This window comes from Elgaria multicarinata, chromosome 17, assembly GCF_023053635.1.
Source record: "Elgaria multicarinata webbii isolate HBS135686 ecotype San Diego chromosome 17, rElgMul1.1.pri, whole genome shotgun sequence".
Taxonomy (NCBI): domain Eukaryota; kingdom Metazoa; phylum Chordata; class Lepidosauria; order Squamata; family Anguidae; genus Elgaria; species Elgaria multicarinata.
Genome location: NC_086187.1, coordinates 29,565,582 through 29,589,125, shown reverse-complemented (window position 1 = coordinate 29,589,125; position 23,544 = coordinate 29,565,582). Strand labels below are relative to the sequence as shown.

Below are 23,544 nucleotides of genomic sequence, written 5' to 3'. Positions count from 1 at the left end.
GGGAGTGAGGGAGAGTTCACCCAGCAATGAATTTGCCCTGGTCGGTCCTCTGCAAATCTTAAGGCTTCCGGGCAATTCTGGAATCAGAGAATCCCGCCCTGATGGCCCTTCCGCATCGGTCCACATTGAGTCATGCCAGTTCTGGTGGCTACCTTGGCAGGCGAGAGGGCGTGCCCCTGTACTCTACACTCGGATCTCTTTCTGAATAAGTCAGATTTAAAAGTAAATACCACGCAGGGAAAGCAAATGAGGCACGCCTTCCCCTGGGAGGTTCTCCTCACCCTCTGAGAGCAGCGGGAGCCGCTTTCATAGAGGAGGACTCCATCGAGTCTGCAGTTTCCTCTCAGCAGGCCCTGAGGGTCGACCCTGGCCTGTCTTGGGTGACTCCGTGCCAAATCCACAGTGCCACGCATCACTTGGCTACTGGCCGTCACACAGCCGGGAATGGGGTCCGCTAAACAGCATCGTATTGGCAGTGACATGAGGGAATGGGACACGTCTATCCAAGGCATTGGGTCTGTGGCGGACCCTTTGCACACAGGCAAGCCCCGCCCCCCTGCCCCCCTTTGAGGCTGCCGGCATCGGCAGGTCACACTTGAGCACGTGTGAATTGGCCCTTTGTTTGATCAAGGAGATATTCGCTGCTTGCTCTGATGGCCAGGAGGCAACCTGTTTGGTTTATTTATTTATTTATTGCATTTACATTCCGCCCCATAGCCGAAGCTCTCTGGGCAGTTTACAAAAGTTAAAAACAGTAAACATTAAAAACAAATATACAAAATGTAAAAACATAAGAAGCATAAAAACAACAGTATCCTTGTAAAAACAGCTATTCTGGGGTAAGTTAGAAACAAACAAACTCAGCCCATGTTGTTAACTGCCTGGGAGAAGAGAACGGTCTTATCCTGGCGCCGAAAAGATAACAATGTTGGCGCCAGGCGAGCCTCGTCGGGGAGAAGAGGCGAGTAAAGGGAGACCTGAGAGAAGTGGGCTGAATTATGCTTGGTGTTGAGAAAGTGGACAGGGAGAATCACGTCTCCCTCTATATCTTCTCTCTTCTTCATACTAGAACCTAGCAGAGGAATCTCACGAAGCTGGATAGTGGGAGATTCAGGACAGATAAAAGGAAGGACTTCTTCACACAGCGCATGATTAAACTATGGAATTCGCTACCAAAGGATGTGGTGATGGCCACCAATTTGGATGGCTTTAAAAGGGGGTTGGATAAATACCTGCAGAAGGAGAAGGCGGCTATCAATGGCTACTAGTCCTGAAGGCTACATGCTACCTCCGGTATCAGAGGCAGTGTACACTAGTGGCTGGGGAACGTGGGTGGGAAGGTGCTGTTGCACTCGTGCCCTGCTTGTGGATTTTCCGTGGGCAGCTGGTTGGCCACTGCGTGAACAGAGTGTTGGACTAGATGGGCCCTTGCTCTCATCCAGCAGGGTTCTTGCATTGTTAGCTATGTAAGTGCAAATGTGATCCTTAAATATATAGGTACAGAAGTGAATTCTTAGGCACGTATGCATGGGGATTAAGAAGACCAGCTCTTACTCCTAACCATCAGGACGCAAACCCCAGTCTGGCCACTGGGAATGCTATGGAAGGGGCTTTGCAGATGTGTCCAGTGCCATTTTAGGGAAATGAGGTTTAAGGAAGAGATGTCCAGAAATTCACTTGACCTGAATTCAGGCAAGCCTGCACCGGCTGTTTTCGCAAGCATTGGAAGAGAGACTGCACCTTTCCCAATACAGTTGGGGCGATCCCCTCCCCACTTTAAACCAGCTGAAAGTGGCTTAGCCCAGAGCCCATTCGGGCATGGCTCCCACTCCCTGGGCCAAAGTCACACCCCCTTTGGTCTGTGATAAAGCAGTTCCCTTGCACACGCAGCTCCACAGCTGCTTTGTTGACAAAGCCATGCCTTGCCGACACGTCTGTCCAGTGCTGGGCGTGTCTCGGGAGAGCGTTGCACTCAGCAGCGGGGAGGAGGACCTCGGAGCCACTGGCCAACCCAGGCCCGGCCTTCTACTGCCCTGCGCCCTTGCCGCTGCCCCCTTCGCCTCCAGGAATGTGGGAGCCCCCAGCACCAGCCCGGGAGCCCAGGCAAGGCTACTGAAGGGAGAGGAAGAGGACCCTCTGGGGGGCCTGCAGCAGCTTCCTTGCCCGGGGCGGGGCGGGGCGGGGGGGCACTCCCGTCAGTCATCCACCACTTGATTCCGTGCAGGTCAACCAAGCCTGGTCCCTGGGAAGGCGGGGACTTGGCAGAAGCTGCCTTCTGGGGTGGGGAAGTCTGGGGGTCTGTCCATGGGGTTCGATCTGCAGCAGCCCCCATCCACACAAGTGCGGCGTCCCTTGAGGTCACCAAGGGATGGAGGCAGATGTGTGGAAGAGGCCCTGCACAGGTCTCTGCATAGCTTCCAGCCGCCCCCAGCGCCTGAAGGGAGAGGAAAGGCGGGAGGGGAGCAAGAGGCAGAGAAAGAAGAGAAATGGTGCAGGTGGCTTTGGGTGCCGCAGGTTAGTCTGCTAACCATGGGGTGACGCTGCCACCTGGCAAATGAGGATTGAGGAACAGAAAATGGAAAAAATGCTCCCTGTTCAATGACCTTTGGGGGCAGTTTCACCCGGCTTGAAAATGAGTTGGGGTCATTGCTTTATTTCTTGATGAATCTCCTCCTCCTCCTCCTCCTTCCCCAGTTTCAGGGCAGCTTCCCCAACCTGGTGCCTTCCAGATCTTGGGATTTCAACTCCCATCAGCTCTAGCCAGCATGGCCAATGGTCAGGAGTGCTGGGAGTTGTAATCCCAAACACCTGGAGGGCACCAGGTTGGGGGAGGCTGGCTATGGGGGAGGCTGGTGGCTGAGGGCCAGGTGTCTTGGACGTGCCCCCAGGGAGCGCACCACCACCCTTGCGCCTGACAGTCCTTCTCAGGACATCCTGCAGAGGCCCCCGCAGGGTCCCAGAGACTTCGCTACCCTCCCTGCTTTTCCCCCCTGTAGCCGTGGAAGGAAACGCTCCTGTGCGGAACCGAAGAAACCTCCTCCAGCTGGCCGGGGCCATCCTGTGCACCACGCGGCGCTCCCCGCTGGCCTACGTGCGCTACGGCTGCTACTGCGGCTTGGGAGGGAGCGGCTGGCCCAGGGACCCAGCCGACTGGTAAGAGAGCCTCCTCGTGAGTCAGCTGAGGGGCGGCGCCCTCTCCCCACACACACACACCCCTCCAGGAGATCCTGATACTGCTGCTAAAATATGCTCCTCAAAATGTAGGCTTTCACATCTGCTTGCTGTAGTTTAAGCCTTTGAAAACAGTACCTCAGTTGCTTCCGGTGGTGGTGCAGAGGGAGACGGCGACGTTGATGGCCGTGCTCAGAGCATAGCTGGGATTTTTGTGGCCGCCGTCTCTGGCTGCTCCACTTGCCCACAAGACCGAGGCGGCTCTTTGCCAGGGTGTGTTTTGCCCCAAATCTGGACTGTGATCTAGGCTAGCGGGCTAGTGCCCTGGGTTGTTTCCTCAAGGCGTGGTGCAGGGAAACTAGAAATCAGCTCTTCCTCACATTAAGGCGCTCCTTGGCTGCTCTCCTGGACGGGAGCGTGACCTCTGCACGCCCTCGGGAGGCTGTTTGCCACGCTGGCTGACGGCACGCACCACCGTGGCCTGCACCGGCTTCACCACTGTTTCATGTGACTTTTGCCGCCTCCTTCCGTCTGAAGCTTTGGAATAAATTAAACTGGCTTAGTGTCTCCATTGATCACGACGTCTCGTACAGTGAGATTGAAACATGCAGTTTGAGGCAAGGTAGTATTTGCAAGTTAGTAGAGAAAAGCGATAATATAAGACTTCCTATGTATCAGTTTTTACAGTTGAGAAACTGGATTCAAAGATGAAATTAAGCTCAAAGAACTACTAATAGACCATTTTAGATTTATTATCTAATAATAGATATAATAGAGAAAAAGAATATATAATGATGAATATAATCTTATGTTGAATTTAAAAAGATATCCCGGACAGAATATGGGATTACATATGGGTATGTGAATGACACCAAATGTATCTGTAGGACGTCGTCATTGTAGATGTCAGGAAACAGGTACGTTGCACGGTTGCTAGAATTGTTCAATGATTCTAAAATTCTGGTTATAATGAAGAAAAATGAAAGAGGCTTATAGCAATAGGGAGCCCAACTAGACTCTAATAATCCTGCTGTCTTATTTGGAAAGAAATTAGATCAGAATCAGATAATGAATTACTTTATTATCTATTAATGGCAGCAAGAATACTGGTAGCTCAGCAATGGAAGAAACTAGAAGCATTGAAGATGATTAGGGAGGAAATTAAAATGAAGGGCTTTAATTAAACGTTTTGATGCATTGGAAAAAGGATAGGGAAAGACAATGCGAAGGTGCAATTGCTTAGACATTTTATTTAGATATTAGGGCAAATACCCTATTTTAGGAACATTAAAGGCATGACCCACCCTAGGGTCCCAGGACCCTCCCCTGCAGACGTCCTGCTCTCGCAAACGTACCTGCGGCGGGCAGGGAGACCTTTGCTGTCCTTGCTGCTCCCGACGCCCATCGCGGTTCCAGGGGCAGATTGGGGGAGGCTGGGGCTGTGGGGGCAAAAGCCCTCCCGGTTCCTCTGCCGTGGCCCTGGCACCCCAGCAGGGCAGCTACCCCAGTCTGGAACAGGCATGCATGTGCTCCCCCCTCTTAGGGCCAACAGGAGGGGAAAGGGCCAGAGAAAGAAATGCCCTGGAAGAAGAAGACGCGGCTCCTGAGCCTTGGATTTTGCCAACGCTGGCCGTTAAACACTTAATGAATAATTGGAAGGGTTATAGAAAGACTAGCTTAATGCAGATTAAGTCTCTTATTTATTTAAAGAAATTTTACCCCAGCGTTAAGCCAAAAAGGGGTCCCAGAGCAGCTTACAAATTTAAGCAGCACGAGTCCCCACCCATAGGCTTATGACGACACACAAAGAATAATTGAAGGGGAGGGAGGAGGAGAAAAAACTAGTCCAGGCACCAGTTCTTAAAGTTACTGTTCTTGTTGACCTGGGTTGAGATGCAACCTGTTCAGGAATAGGGTGCTGTTACACAGCCGCTGAGGGACTGCCAAAGGAAGTTCTGAAAGGGGTAATTTCTTTAACTGAAGAAATTACGTGAAAATGCATGTTTCATTGGAATTATATACATATAATTGTTTATAAAAAGGAATAAAATAATCAACCCTTAAAATTCCATCCACTCTTCCTTGCCCCCAAATCAAATGGCAGCTGTACATCACATTATGCAGTTCTTTAGAACATTGATTCTTGCATGAAATTTTCCAGCGCAAGCAGCCCCACTCAAGGGGATGGGGGTGCGCCCAAGTCTCCATCTGTGCTGTTAACCGTCTGTGAATTCTGATCAGGCTCCTGTAGGTGGATCATGTCTTGCTGATAAATGATGGAGTTATTACTGGTGTCGTAAATTAGGCTGTGAAAGGACTCTCTTATTAAAATCAGTTTGCTCCCTGTGAAAAATCCAGCTATATATACTGGCCAAAATCCAACAGTTTTTCAGCCCAATTTGTTTACGGCAGAAGAGTGTGAATTCTTCTCCTCTAGTGCTTTTAAGGAGCAAAGCATCTGAATCTCAACAGCAGCCATCTCGGCCAATTGTATTGTAAACCAGGGCTCGGCGCGATTCCCTCTTTCCACGGATCCAGCAACTGAGCCCAAGTGCTGTTTGCCAAAAGCAAACTCGGTTGACACGTTGAATGTCCACCGAGTTTGAACTTGATGGACACGTTGGCACTTAAAGTAAGAATTGCCTAGGACAAAAACGGCGGCTGGATCTTGGGCGCGGGGCAATGTTCCCTGATGCAGTTAAGACTGCAGCTCTGGCCTGCCCCACGATCAGTGTCACGACGGCCACTGTAGCCCAACCTCTAACAAGCACCATGCTAGGGAAGGAGGCGTTGGGGCGCCTGGCCATTGCTGCAGGCCTCTGGGGGCAGAGGGCCTGGTCTGGGAACCAAAAGGAGGAGTGCTCCCTCGGGCCATTTCACCGCTGGGCACTGCCACGCTGTGCTCTGGCCCCCTGGGTGCTGGGGAACCCACCAAGCCTTTCTCTTCTGGCACTGCCAGGTGCTGCTTTCAGCATGACTGCTGCTACGGGAAAGCCGAGGAGGAGCAGGGCTGTGCCCCCAAGACGGAGAGCTACAAGTGGGAGTGCGAAGAGGACGAAGCCAAGTGTGGTGAGTGCACCCTCCCCAAGGGGCCTGGCCGAGCGCCAGCACCCGACAACACCCCACCCACCCCCGGCTTGCTCTTTTGCCCACTTGAGAGTCAGTCAGACTTGGCTTACGCTCGACCTTGGGAGCAAGAGAAAAGAGGGGCCTTTTAAAACTGCCTGATGGTTACGACCCGGGTGGGTGGGGTGGGGTTGCTGGCCTTTGTGGGTCGCTGGGCACGTTTACAGACATTCACTGTGGGCACTGTTACAAAACATGGTGGCCAGACGGCCACTTGCTCACTCGCAGCTGTCCCGTCCAGTCCTAAAATGAAGGCTAAAAGGACCCAAGCACAAGACAGACATGTGCTCTGAGCTCCAGAGCATAAAACCGCTCTTTTGAAACACTTCGCTCTGCAACATGCCAACTGGGCCTCCCAGCAAAAAAGCTTTTTAGATTAAAAAAAAAAAATCCCAAGAAAAGAAAGAAAATCCAGGAAGAGAAGGACGCATGGGGGGCACCAGAAGCTGGTGCCCACTGGCTGCATCCGCACCCAGCGGATGTGGCCGCTCCGTTACTCTCCTGCCATTTCAGGCCAGAGAAGTCTGTGCAGCAGACCGCTTTAAATGAGCCTCCCCCAACCCTGGCCCCACATGCACTGGACTACAACATCCAGCAATCCACTGGGCGCTGAAAATGAGCGGCTTGAAAGTTAACTACTGCCGATTGTCTTGTCTTTTTTTTGCAGACGATGAAGACAGTTGCCAAAAGACCATTTGCGAATGTGACCGCGAAGCAGCCAAGTGCCTGGCCTCCGCCCCCTACAATGCCACCTACCTCTTCTGGCCGGAAAATTCGTGCGGAAAGGGCAGCCCCCAGTGCGAAGACGATTGAGACGGACCGGCACACCGGCCAGCCTTCGTGGAGCGGGCCGTGCGCTTCCTAAAGCAGGGGTAGGCCACGCATGACCCACCCACATGGCCTCGTCAGTGGCCCCTGCCACACCTGCAGGGGCAAAGGAAAGCTAGCGGTTCCCCCCCCCCCCCCCGAAATTCAGCACAGATTCAGAAGTGCCAAACGGAGCTTGTTTTCAGGCTAAATGTGGCCCTTTCCTCCCATCCCAGTAGCATTTTGCTGCTGAACTTTGGCGGCAAACTATCCATTTCTTTTGCTGCTCTGGCTGGTGCGGTAGTGGGATTGTGGTCCCCAGGGGAGTCCAAGTCTGGAAATCGGCCCCCAGACTGCTCAAAGTTGCCCACCTCCGTACATCTCTCTTCTTAAAAAAGAAGCGAAATGGCTATAGATTTTTCCCAGGTGGTGAGACTGGGTGTTGTCTAAGTACGTGCTCCAGCTTTCCAGTTAAGTTCAGCCAGTCTTAACACAACACAGAACATTAAGGACTCTCCCCAGATGTCCAGACATCTGAGCGAACTCCAGCCATTAGAACACAACACGCACACACCTTTGGTGCCTCGCATTTCAATTCAGCAAGTGAGCCACTATTTCTCAACACAGAGCCCAAGTGTTTTCCAGAAAGTCCTCCTTTTGCCCTCCTCGCCTGGTAATGTATTGGTCATGGCCCTTCTTCTGTACATGGTGGAGTACAGTCCACTGGGAATGTGGTTTAGAATCACATTCACTGTGGATGCTGATTGTAATGTGTGTGTTTTTTTTTTAAAAAAAAAGCATTAGCAAGAGTAATTCACCCCATAGCGTTGCAAGGGAAGACACAAGATAGAACTACCGAATAAAAGTGTAACAAGATTGAGCTTATATCAACATGATCTTGTCTCCTGGAAGTTTACCAACAGCTAGACTTGACCTAAGGAGACATACCAAATCCCCACTCAGCCATGAAGCTCACTGGGTGACATGTAGCCAGTCGCGGTTGTTCAGCCTAGCCTACCTCACAGGGCTGTTAAGAGGAGTAGAGTGTACGATAAAGAAATGTAATACTACAAGTAATAAATATTACAAAACAAATCTTTGTTTAATTCTTAGAAATGTTCATATGCAAATCTAAAGATCAAAGTAATATAAATGCAGCGTCACGGTTCATTTATAAGGACGCTGCATTTAAAACAAAGCTAATCTTGGTTTTGGCATACATTTAACCAATGGCAACAGAGGTGGCATTTTAGGTCTATACAAAAAACACCATTTCACAGTCAGCATTTACATGCAAGGGCATCTTTTTAAAAATTGATTGTGGTTGACAAGCAGACCTAGAAAGTTCATACAGCAGCAGAAATATCTCCCAAGTCAAAAGGACAAAAAGAAAAAAGAAAGACCACAGCGGTGGGGGAAGAGGAGGAGGGAGGGAGCTGAGTCAGCGTTGAAACAAGTATCTGTTTAGGATAGAATCGAACTGCTTGAATACTGAACTCATTTCACAACACAGAACTGGAGAAAGAGCTTGACCGTGTGGCATTTTTGAGGGGTTTCTTCTACTGCTCTCCTCAAGACTGAAAATGGCAGGCGGAGCTGATGCTTCCATTACGCCCCCCCCCCAAAAAACCCCAAACCCGACGTCCTGACCCTCTCCCACCGCTTAACAGCCCTCGCTGCTTAAAAAAAGGAAGGGGGGGCTTGCCACAAAACAGATGTGCTGTTAATTTAACAGACGACAAGAAGATCAGCATGAGTTTATCACAGTAAAAAGAAAGTTGCCTTTCTGCTAGATGGCTCAGGATGTCACGCGCCACTGGGCCGCCCCCAGAGCAGCCCATCAGAGCACTTGGGTTTCCAAGCGACGCACCTCCTTCACCACAAGGTCAATGTTTATAATTGGGTTAAAGTACAGAGCCCAGTAGAAGAGGCAGTTGCAAGCAAACTGAGGAATAACAGGCCAGAAAACGGCCATCAGGAATCCCTGGGTTGAAACCTTCCAGAAATGGCTCCACATCCGGTGAGGAATTGTTCTGAAGGAGGAGGAGAAAGAGAGCAGATGAGATGCGTTCCTGAACGCCCTTGGACTTGATCTGGGATGACTCTTTAGGCCTCTTGCAGATACTGGAGCCAAAACATCCTTGCAACACACCACAGATCAGGGCGGGCCAGCGTGACGGCCCACCCACAGAGGACGGCCTTTCACCTATTAAATGAGAGTTTTGAGCCGGCTCAAAAAGGGAACTAAGAAGAGATGGAGGGAACACAAAACGAAACAGGGATGAAACGCGGGTCGTTCACGGGAGCCAAATTCTTTCAACGGGCAGCTATTTGCCAGGGACCCGGTGCGCCGTATTCTTTGTTGCACTGTAATTTGCACAGTCTCACAAATGACACTTCTGTCACACCTCAGAGACTTCCTCTTGTCTCCAACAAAATTTTGCCTCCCTGAGCTGGTGTGTATGTCACATATGGGGAAATGGAAAAGCAGCCATTGTTACGCTGAATGTGACTTCTGCACTTTTAGCAACAAAACACAAATCGTGGGGAGGGAAGCTTTTTTAAAAAACTACCACCACTGACTAGCCGGGACGTCCGGGCTTTTTTTGCCCTTTTCTTTTACACCACTGCCAACAGGCTCGCCTGACTGCTCCTCATGCTGAGACCCAGAAGGGCACTTACTTGAGCTGCCTCCTCGACCACAGCCTCCAGAAGGAGAAGAGCTCCAGCACAGAGAGCAGCATGGCATTAACTATGATGAACCGGGATGTCCAGTAATGCACCTCAAGCCAGTCCCAAGCAAACTCCGCAACCAGCTGGTAAGGGAGGAAAGAGTATTTCACGAAGAATTCTCGCCACTGCTTCCAAGTGGGCTCCTTCAGGTCCTGCGGAGACAGAATTCGCTGTTGAGAAAGGAAACAAACCACCTTGCATTCAAATGTGGCAACCGGAACCTTCCGCTTGCTACCAAAAGGCCCGAAATGTATCACCCAGTTTTTCTTGAAAAGTGAAATAGAAGCCTGCTGTGCAAGTCGTTGGAGTGCACGTGCGCGCACACACACACACACACACACACACACACAGATTCTCATTCAGAACAGAAGGAGAGTGTACAATTTTAACCGAAAACTAAGCCATTGCACACTAGGCTGGAAAATATGCCCCATCCCCACCTTGCCTGTGCCAAAAAATAATAATCCAGGCACCAGTTCAACCAGGCTCTTAGCCTGTCGATGCTCACATCCAGCCATTGAGCATTTCCTCAGCTCTATACAGGACTTGGCGTTCAAAATCTAATTCTGTAGTTCTTGGGAATTATTTTTTTTCTGTCTCAGAGTTTACAAGAAGCAATTCTGGCAGTGTCCAGATAAGAATTTTTGCCTTTTTCAGAAAATGATTAATAATTTTTGCTCAGGACCAGCAAGTGCCTCAACAGGTGAACACATAAAAAATGCACTGTGTGCTTTTTGCATGCAATTCGCGTCTCTGCCTTCTGCCAAGCCTGGGGAGCGCTCCAACACAGTCCACAAAGCGCACGGTCAAGACCGCTTAAATGCCATGTGCAGCTACTGAGTCAGGACAGTGACATAAACTGTGCGTTGCAATGTGAAGCCGTAAACAGACACACACTCACGGATGAACATCAACACCCAAAGCTCAGGCCAGCCATAGCTCTTTAGGAATCACAACACAACTCCCAGATTCTACGCCTAGTTCGCCAGGAACAGGAGTTGAGGCGGTAACCCTGTTTCTGGACCGGACCACTCAATGTGGCAAATGGCCGTTCGCCTGAAGGAGTGCTGGTCTCTCTACATTCCCTAAAGAAAAGCTCTCCCTGACAGGCTAGCTTTCCATTTGTGGAGAATCTGGAGGAGGAATCCCTGGAGGAGGATTCAGCCATGCGAGCCTGAAGGGATATATGTCAGAAACCTGTTTTATAGGCTACGTTCAGTTTCAGTGACTTAAGACAGCATAAAACAACATACAAAGTAGCACATTCTGACAGCTTTACTTGGTCTTCTGCTTGTGAGAATGGGGGAGCCAGTGATTTTCAGCCTCCCAGCGGTGTGCCGTCATCCCAAACCCCCTTCTGGGGGCTTGCATGTCCCAAGACACATGTCCTTGCGTCTGGCTCTGGACACTTACTAGCAGTTTAGCAATAATGTCCTCAAACTCCTCCTCCTGAACAGGACAGATGGTGTGGATAAAGGGGAGAAAGACATCCGTGTAATCAAACAGGTACAGGTACAGCAGCGTGAGCCGAGGGGAGCTCTTCAAGGCATACAGCAGGAACAGTGCCTTGCCGGGATGCACAGCCTGAAACGCAACGAGAACACGGAGCGTGAAACAAGACAGAAAGGAAGGGGTCAGCAGGCAAAACAGCTCCCATTGGGAAAGTGTTGCTTCATCTCTTCACCCCTTCATTTCTTGCCAGTGATGCGGCTCCCTTGGCATCCATCATAAGATGCAGAGCACCGTATGACATGCAAGTCAGATGAGCCCCACGTGACTGAGAGGCAAGCTCTGTTTTCCTTTTGGTGCTTCAGACATGAGGCAGCTGGTTTGGGGTGTCATTCTGAACAGCAGAATGACAGAACAAAGAGAGAGCGGGAGAGAGAGATCTGGCCACCGCCAGGCACAACATCTCGCACAAGGCCCTCTGAAACGAATGTGCCTTTTTGGGCCGTATAAATGGGTCTTGCTGTGGTGAATTCCCAGTGGAGGGGGCATTTCACATCACTCACTCGCCTTGTATTCCCAAAGGTTCTGGGGTGGCTTAATGCCCAGTGCTTTCACGCGCTCCAGCTCCATCAGAATGGCTTTTCTGTGGCTACTGTTCTCCACGTGGTAAGGAGCCTTTGCAAAATCCTCATCAGTTAGCATTAAAAGGAGCCTGCAAGATAAACCACTGCTGTTACAGAGAAAAGCCCCCTGCTGCTCCCAGCCAACACTGGGCCACCAAGTCTAGGGAGCACCATCGAAGTAAGACCACTGACAACTAGGCTTAAGGTGGATGCTGGTACCAGACGCAAAGCGTGCCTGCCTACGCTAAAAGACACCTAACGGGTCTAGAACTATCGGACAAACTATAAATTGAAACTTACTTTGAACACAAACACTTTTGCCCCAATGTTCACATCACCTGAGGGACACAAAACCTTTGATAAGGCACTCCAGAAAATGACTCCCACCCCCGAACACGCGCACACACACACACGCACACTCTGTCTCTCATAGCTTCGCATCACCCATTGGATCTTCCTCACCTTCCATTAACTCTCTCAAGTAAAAAACTCTCTTTGTAGAGAGAAGTCCAAGGTCCCAGTTGGCCCAGCCAGTGTATCACCTCCTCAGCCGTCCATTTGGCAACAGGTCTGTGGACAAGGAGATCGTCTTCCGACTCCCGGCTGCTCCAGTGATAGCCAAGCAAAACCACCTGGAAGGCATACAAGAGCGTGCCTGAAGGGAGCAAGCACCTGCCCTGCTTAATAAGAGGGCCAGGCAGCGAGCGCCGTGGTGGGCCAGAGGGCAGTTCTGGGCTGGGGCCCACAAAATGGGTTCGAGAGCCTGACAGCCAAAGCCTCACAGAAGGATGACCTCATCTAATAACACAATCCAGAGTATAGGTGACGGGAAAACACTGCACAGCGGAATGTGCCGTGTGAACACACTGAGCATGCAAGTGAGCAACACAAGCGTCATCCAGACGGCCAGCTAACCTTGCCCTCCTCTCTTGGTGCCCTTCCCCAACAGAGACGTGCTCCAGGGACACGGGCCTGCAAGAGAGAACCGGCCGTCTCCCCGCGAGGCCCCCATCTCCAGCCCAGGCATCTCAGCTAGTGCAACCACAAGGAGGGAGAGACTGACGAAATCAGCTCAGGCGGTCGGCAGCCTCTACAAGCATTGTGTGATCTTTCCTGCTCTTGGGAATAAGGTAGAAGAAGGCCAGAACATGTCCTTTGAAGGCCCAAGATTCTCATAAGGGGCCTGTGAATTCAAGGGGCTGTGTCTTGTAGTGGTTTCAGTACTGGACTGGGGAGAGCCAGGTTCTAGTCCTCCTTCGGCCATGAAGCTCACTGGGTGACATTGGGCCAGTCACTGCCTCTCCACTAACCTACCTCACAGGGTTGCTGAGAGGACAAAATGGAAAGCGGGGAGGATCATGTACACTACCTTGGGCTCTTTGGAGGAAATGCAGAATATAACAAACAAGCGAATGCATTAATTAAGCCTGCTGAGAATGGAACTCTCGTCAAATTCTTCAGAGACAACTCCCCCCCTCCCCAGCCACCCTTTATGCAATGCCAGCACAGCCCCTTTTGAAGGGGACTTCAAAGGGGAGCACGTACCGCTACACACGTTAAAGCCGTCAGAACTCCAGAGAAAAAGCCTCCTCCCCGAGGATTCACTCTCCCTACATGTGGAGCTGTAGGCGTCTGGTCACTCCCATATTTCTGAAAGGCAGCGAGGCTGTGGGACGCGTCACTGCTTTGATGGATATCCTCTTTCCGCTGTTCAATAGCATCTGGGAAGAGCTTTTCGATGGCGTCCCTAAAAAGGCAAGAGCTGCTTTATAAGATTTCTTGGAGTGGATCACAACCGGCAAGGCTAGAGAAGGGCAACCCCTGCCTGGAGGAGCACGTTCTCATTTCCAGCAAGAAAGACAGGCGAGTGTAAGGGGAGAGGAAGGCGCACGCACCCTGAGCTCCTTGGACCCTAAGGAGAGGTGACATACAGTCAATCAATACTATAAACCATTGTGTTGGCTTATCCGGGCTACCTACAACAATCCTTTAGAACAGTGGTTCTCAACCTTCCTAATGCCGCGACCCTTTAATACAGTTCCTCATGTTGTGGTGACCCCCAACCATAAAATTATTTTTGTTCTTCTCTACACGATCCATTGTCATGGGATGGTTTGCTAATGAAAATAATACATAATAGCTTTAATAATACAAAAGATGATACCTGACATGGTTCAGTCAATACAGTTTCCTAAGACCATCGGAAATATGTGTTTTCCGATGGTCTTAGGCGACCCCTGTGAAAGGGTCATTCGACCCCCAAAGGGGTCCCGACCCACAGGTTGAGAACCGCTGCTTTAGAGCCAGTGGAGGCAACCAGGCTACTTCTGTAGTGCTCTTTCTAACCCAAGGAACACTATCGCAACACAGGCATGCCAAAATGAACAGTGAAGGGCATCTAGGGGCAACAGGCCCTATGCATGTTTAGACAGAAAAACAAGCCCTGCCCTAGCATTCCCCAGTCAGCCATGCTGGGGAGAACTGGGAGTTGCAGGAGTTTTTCTGCCTAAATGCGTATGGGATCACGCCCTAAAGGATTTAAGTGATAGGATAATGCATACAGAAATTCCAGGACCGACAGCTCTAATTAAGCAAAGAGAACAAAACAATGCATCCCAAACACTGTGTGAGGATCACACACTTCATAGGTGCATAGAACACACTCACCTGAGGAGAATGTTAACTTTGGGGAACCCTTCCCATTTCCCCCTGCATTCTGGACACTCGTTTTTCTTGGAGGACGTCCACCACAACGCTAGGCAATGTCTACAGAAGCTATGCCCACAGTTCAAAGTGGTGGGATCGACAAGAATATCATAGCAGCAGTGGCAAGAGAATTCCCCCGCCGATATCTGCCGGTTGATCCCAGGAGAAGCCGCAGGCTGAGTGTCCAGTCTCTTCGTTGGCTCTTTTACACCCTCCTCCATATTCTCCACGTGCTTGAAGGAGCCGGAGCAAAATCTCCGCGTTCCTAACTCCTGCAGCACATTAGCAACTTTGGGAGACATGAAAGGAGATGATTCACTTTCTTCTTTGTGACAATGCAAGGTAGGCAGAAACATCATGGTGCCTTCAGCAATATGGAACTACCAAAGTGAATGTTGCCATCACAAAAATAATGCAGTCAGACCAGGCACCGGTTTGATATTTGGAATCCCCCAATGGAATAATATAACATGAACTAGATCCTTAACCAGTATATAACCTTACATTAAAAACAGAGCAGAAAAAATCTATTGAATAAAGGGCTTTAGAGAAACAAAATTTAGGAGGGACCCGATATGTTTTATGTATGTAGAACATTTCTAGCAAGCATGTCAATTGACAAGGTCTTATCTCAGACATTAGACAGCCCCAACTTCACCATGCACAAACAATGTCCGGTGAATACTGCTTTGCCTGACATTTGGCTTTTCGAGGGTGCTAGCAAGGCAGTCCAGTTTAAACCGCCATTTTCAGCATTAACCTCTGCCAACATTAAAGCAGCCTGTGTGTTTTCCCCTACCAATATAAACAACCCTGTTACATACCTGCGGGCGATTCCACACCTCACACTTCTCTGGTCCAGCCAAGGAAAGTGTCATTGGTTCTAAAGAAAATTATAAAGCAAGGCATTTACACTAAAGCAATCCAACGGTCCAAGAAGAACGCTCCAACTTGCAAATAGCATAGATCCACCAGCTTACAGAGGACATCAAGCAACTTTTGACTAAAACTTTGTAAAATTAAAACTTAATAAAAATGCAATCAAAAACAAATGCTTCTATCTCTATCCTCCTACATGAATGGATCCTAATATCCCCTTAGAAGGCAAAATAAAAACATCAGACCCCCAAATACTGATGCTTACTAAAACAAAACAAAAAACCCTGTTTTTTCCCCTTTCGTGGGTTTTCTAAGGAACATGGAAAGAATATTTTAATGGCTTGTTTTCTAACCCTGGGGCAGAGAAGGTGCTTCGATTTCCACACCCACAGGACGTCTAATCCACGTGCCCTGTTTGCCAACGGCCACCTGGTTTTAATGAATGCAGCCAGGGCTAAAAGTGAGGCAAAGGCAAAAGCAGGGCCCTTCGGCGGGGAGCCACGGAGGCGGGCCTCGGCCCCGGGGCTTCTTGGCCTTCAGGCAGACCAGGCGGCAGCCAATGAAGCCTCCATGCTCAGGGGCAGTCTCTCTGAGCCCCATCGCTGGGGGGCGGGGAGGCGCCGCGGCAGGGAGCCTGCGTCGCCCTCCCCGGAGAAGCCTTGCCCAGGAAGATGGGAGTGGTACTCCAGGACGCCGAGAGGCCCCAGGCAGAGCAGGGGGCGCCCCCCCCATCCATCTCTCCCTCCCTCCCTCCCAGCCGTGTGGGGGGCGGGGGCTCCATGGCTCCCTGACAGCTTCGCGGGGGTGGGGGCGTTACCAACAACAATTCCTACTCCCCCCCCCAGCAGCCACTGACAGCAGGAGGAGGAGGAGGAGGAGCTCCCCTTCCTTTCCCTCCCCCTCCCCCCCTCACCGGACAGCGGCGGCATCTCCGTCGCCTCAGCTGAGCCCCGCCGGCACCCACTTCCGAGCGCGCCTGCGTACTAGCGGCCTCCGCTGTCATCTCACCCCGCCCTTAGGCGTGAGGAAACGAATGCGCACGCGCAATTACCGAGGGGGAGGGGAGTCAAAGTCCCGAGCGACGCTTCCGGTGGCCGCTTCGAACCCCGAGAATTCCATTTCCCTTCCGAAGGAGAACCATCGAGTTCGGAGGATAGAGCGGTTCTGTAATGCTCCTATTTCGCCCTTTAAAAGGGAAACCGGAAGCGAGGCTTGCTTGAAACCCCTTGCTTTCAGTGCCCCCATGCTCTGTGGGGTGAAGGGGGCGGAGAAGCAGGGGCGGCGATCTCGACGTGGATGGTGGCCAAAGACGCCTACGGCAGCAAAACGGTCCCCTCGTCAGCACGGACGAGTCCTAGACCGGCCACATCCGGGGAACGGCTTCCTTTGGACGCCATCTTCAAAGTGGGCAAAGCCGGAAGCCTCGTCGAAGCCAAGGCGAGGTGCCAGGACTTTAGGAGAGCCCGGTGATTGGGGCGCGTCTTCCCTCACTCCACCCCCTCCCGCGGCGACAACAACCCTGCCGTGTAGCCCGGTCTTATTTGTCTATCTCTCACGGCTTGGCTCCCGGTTTAGTCAGACTGGGAGAGATAGACAAATAAGACGGGAGCCATCGGAACCAGCGGGAGTCGTGGCTAACTCGCCCCACTGATTTCGATGGGTCTGCGCTAAGTTTGCCTTTCGCCTTTCTTTCCTGCCCAGCGGCAGCGTGCGAGGGGGCCTCCCGCGCCCCTCTCCGGGCCATCCCCTCAGCCCCCTGGCAGTGAGGTGGCCTAGGCCCAAGGGGGAGACCCTGACCCTGGCCAGCCAAGGAGGGCTGTGGCTGAGTGGCCCTCTTGGGCCAGGGTTGCACCTACTCGCAAGTAACTTACTCCCTAGCTAACTCTCAAGTGCGTTGCTGCAATGCGTGTTACGTTGGGCTGCCTTTGAAGCTCGCTCATAAGCTCCGGTTGGTGCAAACTGCCGGGATGCTGATGGACACACCTCTTCTACAGCACTGACATCGGTTAGCAGTTTGTTTCTGGGCTGATTTTAAAGTGCTGGTAATTACCTTTAAAACCTTGGATCAGGTTACCTAACTGACCAGCTGCAGCCAGACCACCCTATCCACGTGCTTAGGTCATTGTTGGGGGTTTGGCTCAGGTGCCCACCAGCCGGAACAGCCAGATGGGCAAGTAAAAGAGTGAGGGCTTGCTCGGTGGTGGCCCCGCCATTTTGGAATTCCCTTCCTGCTTCTTTGCATATTACAACTTCAGTATAAGCCTCTAAGGACGTTTTTCAAATGCTGGCCTTCCCGGAGTACTGTTTTTATGTTTTTTTTAAATTTTGTATACTTTTAATGTTTACTATTTTTAATTGTTGTAAACCACCCAGAGAGCTTCGGCTGTGGGGCGGTATATAAATGTAATAAATAAATAAATTTCCACATTTTGCTTTCAGCAAACTCAAATGCAGTTCAGTTTTCTCAGTTTGGGGAGAGCTGTTTTTGTATATTTATTTGTGCGTATGTCCAGTCTCTTTATTGTTTGAAAGGCACTCTGTGAGGGTATATCTCTGAAAAGTAGGATATAAAGGTATTGAATGAATTAATACATAAATAAATATATCACTCTGGCAAGTCTTTGTCCATCTGTTAGTGAGGGAAAGGCCTGGGGGCTAAAAAAGGGGTTATAATAACCTTGCAGTGTAGTCCAGGCTTGGTGTCACTTTGCCGAGGGAACAGAAACCCTCTGGAACTTCCTCCCTTGTGTGGTTCGGGAGGCAGGAACTGGCCAGCTTTGAACACGCGTTGGTTTACTCAGGCTTTCCCTGACCTGTAAGGTGCTGAGGCCCTGCTTCGTTTTACTGTTGCCTTTACTGTAATAACCTTAAATGACATTATTTTGGATGCCACGGATGTGCCTTGTTTTCCTCTTTAGCGAGATTTGCCATTACAGGGTGGGTGGGCGGGCAGGGGAGCAGTTGCAGGGGAAGCTTTGCTCCATGGCTTAGTTGCCTGGGTGGCTAGAGGACGAGGGAGCCTCAGCCTTGCCCTTCCTCACAAACAAAACTGGAATTGAATTTTACCTGCGCAGTGCCATTGTTGCTGGAGCATTTGCCTGTGGTCGAGTCATAGGCCACCCATCGACTGGTGAGCCGTTCCTAATTTCAGGGTGTGCTGGAAAAAGCCCCAGAGCCCTGCCAGGCCATCCCTCCCCCCCCCCCCGCCTCCACTCTCTCCCTCCCGCAGCCTCGCTGTTACGTGGCTGGCGACAGCTTCTGAACTAAACTTGGCTTCTTGGGAATGCCAGAGAAGTCTGTGGATCTCATCTATTCTGAGAACTACCCAAGGTCTCTTTTTAGCTAGCTGGGAGGAACCTGAGTGTTTGCGAGCAAAGGGAGAATCGCAGCCCCTCACTCACAAAGGCCAGAGAGTCAGCGGGCCGCCTCTGAGCCAGACCCGGGACCAACTCCTCCTAAGCCACTGTCCTGCAGCGTGACCCGAAAGGTCTGTGCAGCTCTCAGGATGGTGGGGACCCAGCGAATGCTGGCCATCTGCCTGATTCTTGCCGCGCTCTGTCTCCAGGGCCTCCTGCTGCAGCAGCCCGGGACGGGGGAGCAGAGGAAGCCCTTCTTTGAACGGCTGAGACGGCTGGAGGAGCAGGTGAGCCCTGGGTGCCGGTTGCTCTTGCCCTGAGAGTTGCCCAGAAGGAAAGCCCGGCCGGTGGGGCCCGTAGGGGGCGCCTCTCTCTCTCTCTCTCTCTGTAGATTGATCCGTGAGAACGGCCGTCTGTCTGTGGGAGACCTATAGGCAGGGCTCTTTTCCTGGACTCTGGGTGAGAGTTGGTTAACAAATGACTGAGCAGCGGGATAAAAATGCTTCAGATAAATAACACTGGTTACTACAAACTGCCTCACCACTTTAAATTGAAAGTATTCTTAGGACAAGCCCTAAACTGAACATTTATTATCAGAAGGAACAAAACAAGCAGGACATTAGTAAGTCATAACTGCACTGACGAATGTTTTCCAGTTAACACTATAAATAAACTGCGGTCCTTGTTGTGAAGAAGCCACTTCCTAAATATAGTTGGGTTCACTCATCAGCTCCAAGGAGGTTGCTGGTGGGGAAACCATCCCAGTCCAAAGATCTGTGTGCATTCCCAAGTGCACAGCGTCAAGGGCCGTTGCTGTCCCCGTCATTCCAGAGGGAGAAGCAGATCCACACGCACAGAAGGAATTTGAATGGAATGCGGGGTGGGGAGGCTTCCTCCCCATTGGCATGGATGATCCGTCAGTCACACTGAAAGTCCCTCCCCCACTGCCTCCAAGGAGCTGAGGATAGCATGCAGGGCCTCCATTTTTATCCCCACAACAGCCTTGTGAGGTGGGCCAAGTTGAGAGAGAGGGACCCAGTGAACCTTGTGGCAGAGCAGGGGTTTGAACCCCAGGGCCTCCCAGTTCAACACTTTAACCCCGCCTCCTCCAATCTTGTGCCCTATAAATGCGTTAGACTACATCTCCCATCATTCCCAGCAAGCAGACCCAATGGCTCTGATTCTAATCTTGAATTATATGATTTCAGTGGTGGAAGTCGCTTTAGGGGGGGCAGTTTGAAAACCAAAAGGTGGGGGGTGTAGAAAGAAAGTATGACGGACAGACGGACGGATACCCTACCTGGTCCCACCAGCTGCTCTAATAGGAAGCCCACCAGAGAGGAGGGTCTCAGCACCCATGTTCCCCAGCAACTGCTGTACATAGGCATAGAGGCATCAGAACTAGGATCGCCTTCTCCGCCAAGGATATGCCCATTCCTTGCTTAAGGCCATCCACTACAAATTGGTGGCTTCAACTCCCATCAGCTCCAGCCAGCATGGCCAAGGATCAGAAATTCTGGGATTTGTGGTCCAAAATACCTGGAGGTCCCAGTTGCATTCACAAAGTTCATCCATGCTATTATAAGTGGAGAAGGGGGTGGGGAGGCAGAGGATTCAGGGCACGTTTTGGCCTCATGTCAGGGGCCACGCCAGTCCACATAATCCCCAGGGGACGAGGAGGAGGGCAGCATTTCTGGTGCCTATCCTTCCCTGCTGCACGTCTTCGTTGAATGCCTAACTGGACTTTTGTTTTTCCCACGGTTTCCCAGTTCCGCCGGTTCCAGGAGGTCACCCTCCTGCGCCTCCAGGAGATTGCAAGGAATTACAACGTCTCCTACAACATCGATGCCACGTTTGCCCACCTGCAGAGCAAGCAGGACGGCCTGGAGGCTACTGCCAACGAGAGCCACGCAGCCACACAGGATGAGCTCAGCCGCCTGAAGGCCTGGGTGAAGAAACTGCAGAACAAAACCAAGAAGCACGGCTCGAGGATCGTGGCCCTGGAGGAATCCTCCAGAGAGAGAGACCGGGAGAGCGCAGCTGTGGCGCAGCGCCAGAGTGCGCTGCTGTCCGACCTAACCCAAGATGCCGCGAGCCAGAAGGAGGTCAGCCAGGCGGAGCGCGCCAGCCAGGCCAGACTGCAGGCGGCCCTGGAGGGCGTACAGAATGCCCTGAAAAGCCAGGGGAGCAAGCTGGAGCAGCTGGAGCAGCAGCTGAAGAGGTCTGCCCGGAATGAGGTCCTCTTGCCCAGCTCTCTGGCTGCAGCCGGCCTCCTCAGCCGGCCAGCCCAGGAGAAGGAGCCGGCAGCGGCCGGCGGGCAGAGCCCAACCCTGAAGAAGCTTCATGCCAAACGCCGCCAGTGGAAGAAGCTGCAGCAGGAGAGCAGCCGCCTTGTGGCCCAGTCTCAGGGGAGAGGGCGGCAGAGCGGACCCCCGCCGGCTCAGGCGCTTCCCCTGCCAGAGCCAGAACTGGAGCCATCCTCTCTGCCGGAGCCGCAGGCACTCCAGCAGCCCAGTCCTGGTGCCGACAAGCCCTCTGACGAGCGGGGGCAGCCAGAGGCGCCCCGGCAGCCGGGGACAAGTACGTATCCATGGCACCATCCTGTCAGCCGGCCCTACCATTCAGCAAAGTGAGGAGGTTGCCACAGGCAGGGCATGCTGGGAGGCAGCGGCAAGGGGTTCCGGCCGCCTCCAGTCCAAACACAGCCCAGGAGTTAGTCCAGCTGTTGGCGTCACGCCAGTGTCAATGGTGGCGTGAAGGGGGCGTGGAATTCCCTGGCCACCCTGGGTCTTGAGAACTGTCCCCCACCTGCCCCCACCGCAACACCTTCCCTCCTGCGTAGCTGGGTGGGGGAGCACCTGCTTTGCATGCAGAGGCAGACCCCCTACTCCCAGTATCTCCCATTCCAAAGGCCAGGTAGCCAGCAGGCACTGGGAAAGAAGGTGTTTCCCCACTTGAGCCATTGCTGCCAGCCGGGCGGGGGACGGGACAGGACGGGACACACTCTACTGGGCTGAATGGACCAAAGGCTGAGCAGGGAGAGGGCAGCTTGTTCCGAAAATCAGGGTCCCCCCTTCCACCAGCCCCTTTTTGCCAGAACCCTTCATTTGTTCACTCCCTTTTGGAGGGGGCAGCACAGAAATCTAGAAACCTGACAGCGAGGCAGGCACCTGGTCCCACTGGCTCTGGATGAGCTCCCTGGGTGGCTGCGGGGCTCCTGGTCGCAGGCCGAGGCGGGCCTCTCCGGCCTCGTTGGCTGAGCTTTTCCTAGGGCATAACATCTGCAGGAGTGTTGGAAGCTGCCTTCCGCGGAGCCAGACCGTTGGGCCCTGGAACTCAGCATTGCCTCCTTCATCGGGGGGGGGGGCGTTTTCAGTCCACGGGGGCAACCGCTGGGTAGGCAGGGTTAGGGTTGCGCAGCGTGGCAACCAGGGCTGCGTTTCGCTGCATTTTATGTATTTTGAAGTATGAACACGTCCGTATATTTGGCCTGACAAGACCAAGAAGATGGCCAGGCCCTTGAGAACCGGTGCAGCCCAGGCTGGCTGGGCGCCATGGCAAATGGCGCACAGCACAGGCGCCGCGGAGTGATGTTCTCTGCTCCCCACGGTGCAAGTCAGCTGTGCATCTGACGCAGGCGTTCGCGTCACGGCCCTCTCTCTCGCTTCCTCTCTCCTCCCCAGTCTGCAACGTGGGCTCCATGCTGGTTTTCCCAAACGCTACCACCGCGAGCTTTGCCACCTTCGAGCCGGGCCTTCGCACCGGGCTGCTGGAACTGAGCGTCTGCAGCTGGGTGAGCGCCAGCGCCAGCTACCTGGGCACCATCCTGTCTTACGCCACCGAGGACAACGACAACAAGCTGGTGCTGCATGGCCGGGACGCCGCACCCCGCAACGCTGTGCACTTTGTCATCGGCGACCCCGCCTTCCGGGAGCTGCCGGTGGGGCGGATCCTGGACGGCCGGTGGCACCACCTCTGCGTCATCTGGTCCTCCCTTCAGGGGCGTTACTGGTTCTACGTCGACCGCCGGCTGGCCTCCATGGGCTCCAAGTTCCAGAAGGGCTACGAGATCCCCCCTGGTGGGTCTCTGGTCCTGGGTCAGGAGCAAGACACGCCCGGTGGGGGGTTCGAGCCCTCCGAATCTTTTGTGGGGCTCCTGGCCGGCTTTGCCATGTGGGATCGTGCACTGTCCCCTGGGGAGGTCTCGGGCATCGCCATTGGGAAAGGCCTGCCCCGAGGGGCCCTCCTCACTCTGGCGGATGTCTCTGCTCTCCACGGCTCTGTGCGGAGGGTGAACTGCACCTGCCTCGAATACTGCCTGTAATTCTCCCCTGCTGAACGGCCACACCAGGCAGCCTGTAATCCCAACAGCCTAGGATACGCCCTGGGGACTTGTCTCCTGGGAAATAATATGGCAAAAAGGTCCGGCTGAAGGACGATGTGGCCACCTGAACGGCAGCTGGCCTCCCCGCCCCCCGCCCCCTGCCCATGCCGCTCCCAGCTGCACGTTCAGAAGCCGGCATTAAAAACGACGAGCATCAAGCAAGCCGAGGTCTCAGTCCGTCTGTTGCAGAGCCACTCAGCCAACAGCGGGACGGCAGAGACCTCAGCTGCACTGCTGCCCACCGCCCTCCACTCAGCGTGCAGCGAAAGCTGCGAGGCTCACGTCTGCGCTCTTTCCCTGCCCTAGGTGA

At 52.7% G+C, this 23,544-nt stretch overlaps 3 protein-coding genes across 3 annotated transcripts; 2 read left to right on the top strand and 1 right to left on the bottom strand.

Moving 5' to 3' along the window:
- Positions 1-1,818: 1,818 nt before the first annotated feature.
- On the top strand, positions 1,819-8,199 carry PLA2G10 (phospholipase A2 group X). The gene is made up of 4 exons (XM_063143147.1): positions 1,819-2,194; positions 2,997-3,153; positions 6,131-6,240; positions 6,965-8,199. Exons 1-4 carry the CDS (start codon positions 1,819-1,821, stop codon positions 7,108-7,110), a joined length of 789 nt encoding a protein of 262 aa, XP_062999217.1. The 3' UTR covers positions 7,111-8,199.
- On the bottom strand, positions 8,182-16,491 carry BFAR (bifunctional apoptosis regulator). Its single transcript, XM_063143352.1, has 9 exons — positions 16,408-16,491; positions 15,440-15,498; positions 14,577-14,904; positions 13,455-13,656; positions 12,372-12,541; positions 11,854-11,998; positions 11,251-11,421; positions 9,787-9,989; positions 8,182-9,137 (listed from the first exon to the last, which is right to left on the bottom strand). The coding sequence occupies exons 3-9, from the start codon at positions 14,834-14,836 to the stop codon at positions 8,945-8,947; spliced, it is 1,344 nt and encodes a 447-aa protein (XP_062999422.1). The 5' UTR covers positions 14,837-14,904; positions 15,440-15,498; positions 16,408-16,491; the 3' UTR covers positions 8,182-8,944.
- A 2,360-nt stretch (positions 16,492-18,851) lies between these two features.
- PTX4 (pentraxin 4) lies at positions 18,852-23,264 on the top strand. The gene is made up of 3 exons (XM_063143103.1): positions 18,852-19,137; positions 20,620-21,430; positions 22,534-23,264. The coding sequence occupies exons 1-3, from the start codon at positions 19,000-19,002 to the stop codon at positions 23,172-23,174; spliced, it is 1,590 nt and encodes a 529-aa protein (XP_062999173.1). The 5' UTR covers positions 18,852-18,999; the 3' UTR covers positions 23,175-23,264.
- The last annotated feature ends 280 nt before the right edge of the window (positions 23,265-23,544 follow it).

Excerpts from the sequence above, each read along its gene's own strand:
- BFAR (XM_063143352.1), bottom strand. The coding sequence starts at position 14,836 with ATGGAGGAGGGTGTAAAAGAGCCAACGAAGAGACTGGACACTCAGCCT. Across the intron at positions 12,542-13,454 it reads CGGCTTTAACGTGTGTAGCG|GTGGTTTTGCTTGGCTATCA; the intron begins GTACGTGCTCCC and ends TATGCCTTCCAG. Across the intron at positions 9,990-11,250 it reads ACATTATTGCTAAACTGCTA|GACCTGAAGGAGCCCACTTG; the intron begins GTAAGTGTCCAG and ends CTGTCTCCGCAG.
- PTX4 (XM_063143103.1), top strand. The coding sequence starts at position 19,000 with ATGGTGGGGACCCAGCGAATGCTGGCCATCTGCCTGATTCTTGCCGCG. Across the intron at positions 19,138-20,619 it reads TGAGACGGCTGGAGGAGCAG|TTCCGCCGGTTCCAGGAGGT; the intron begins GTGAGCCCTGGG and ends ACGGTTTCCCAG. Across the intron at positions 21,431-22,533 it reads GCCCCGGCAGCCGGGGACAA|TCTGCAACGTGGGCTCCATG; the intron begins GTACGTATCCAT and ends TCTCCTCCCCAG.
- PLA2G10 (XM_063143147.1), top strand. The coding sequence starts at position 1,819 with ATGGCTCCCACTCCCTGGGCCAAAGTCACACCCCCTTTGGTCTGTGAT. Across the intron at positions 3,154-6,130 it reads CCCAGGGACCCAGCCGACTG|GTGCTGCTTTCAGCATGACT; the intron begins GTAAGAGAGCCT and ends TGGCACTGCCAG. Across the intron at positions 6,241-6,964 it reads AGAGGACGAAGCCAAGTGTG|ACGATGAAGACAGTTGCCAA; the intron begins GTGAGTGCACCC and ends TTTTTTTTGCAG.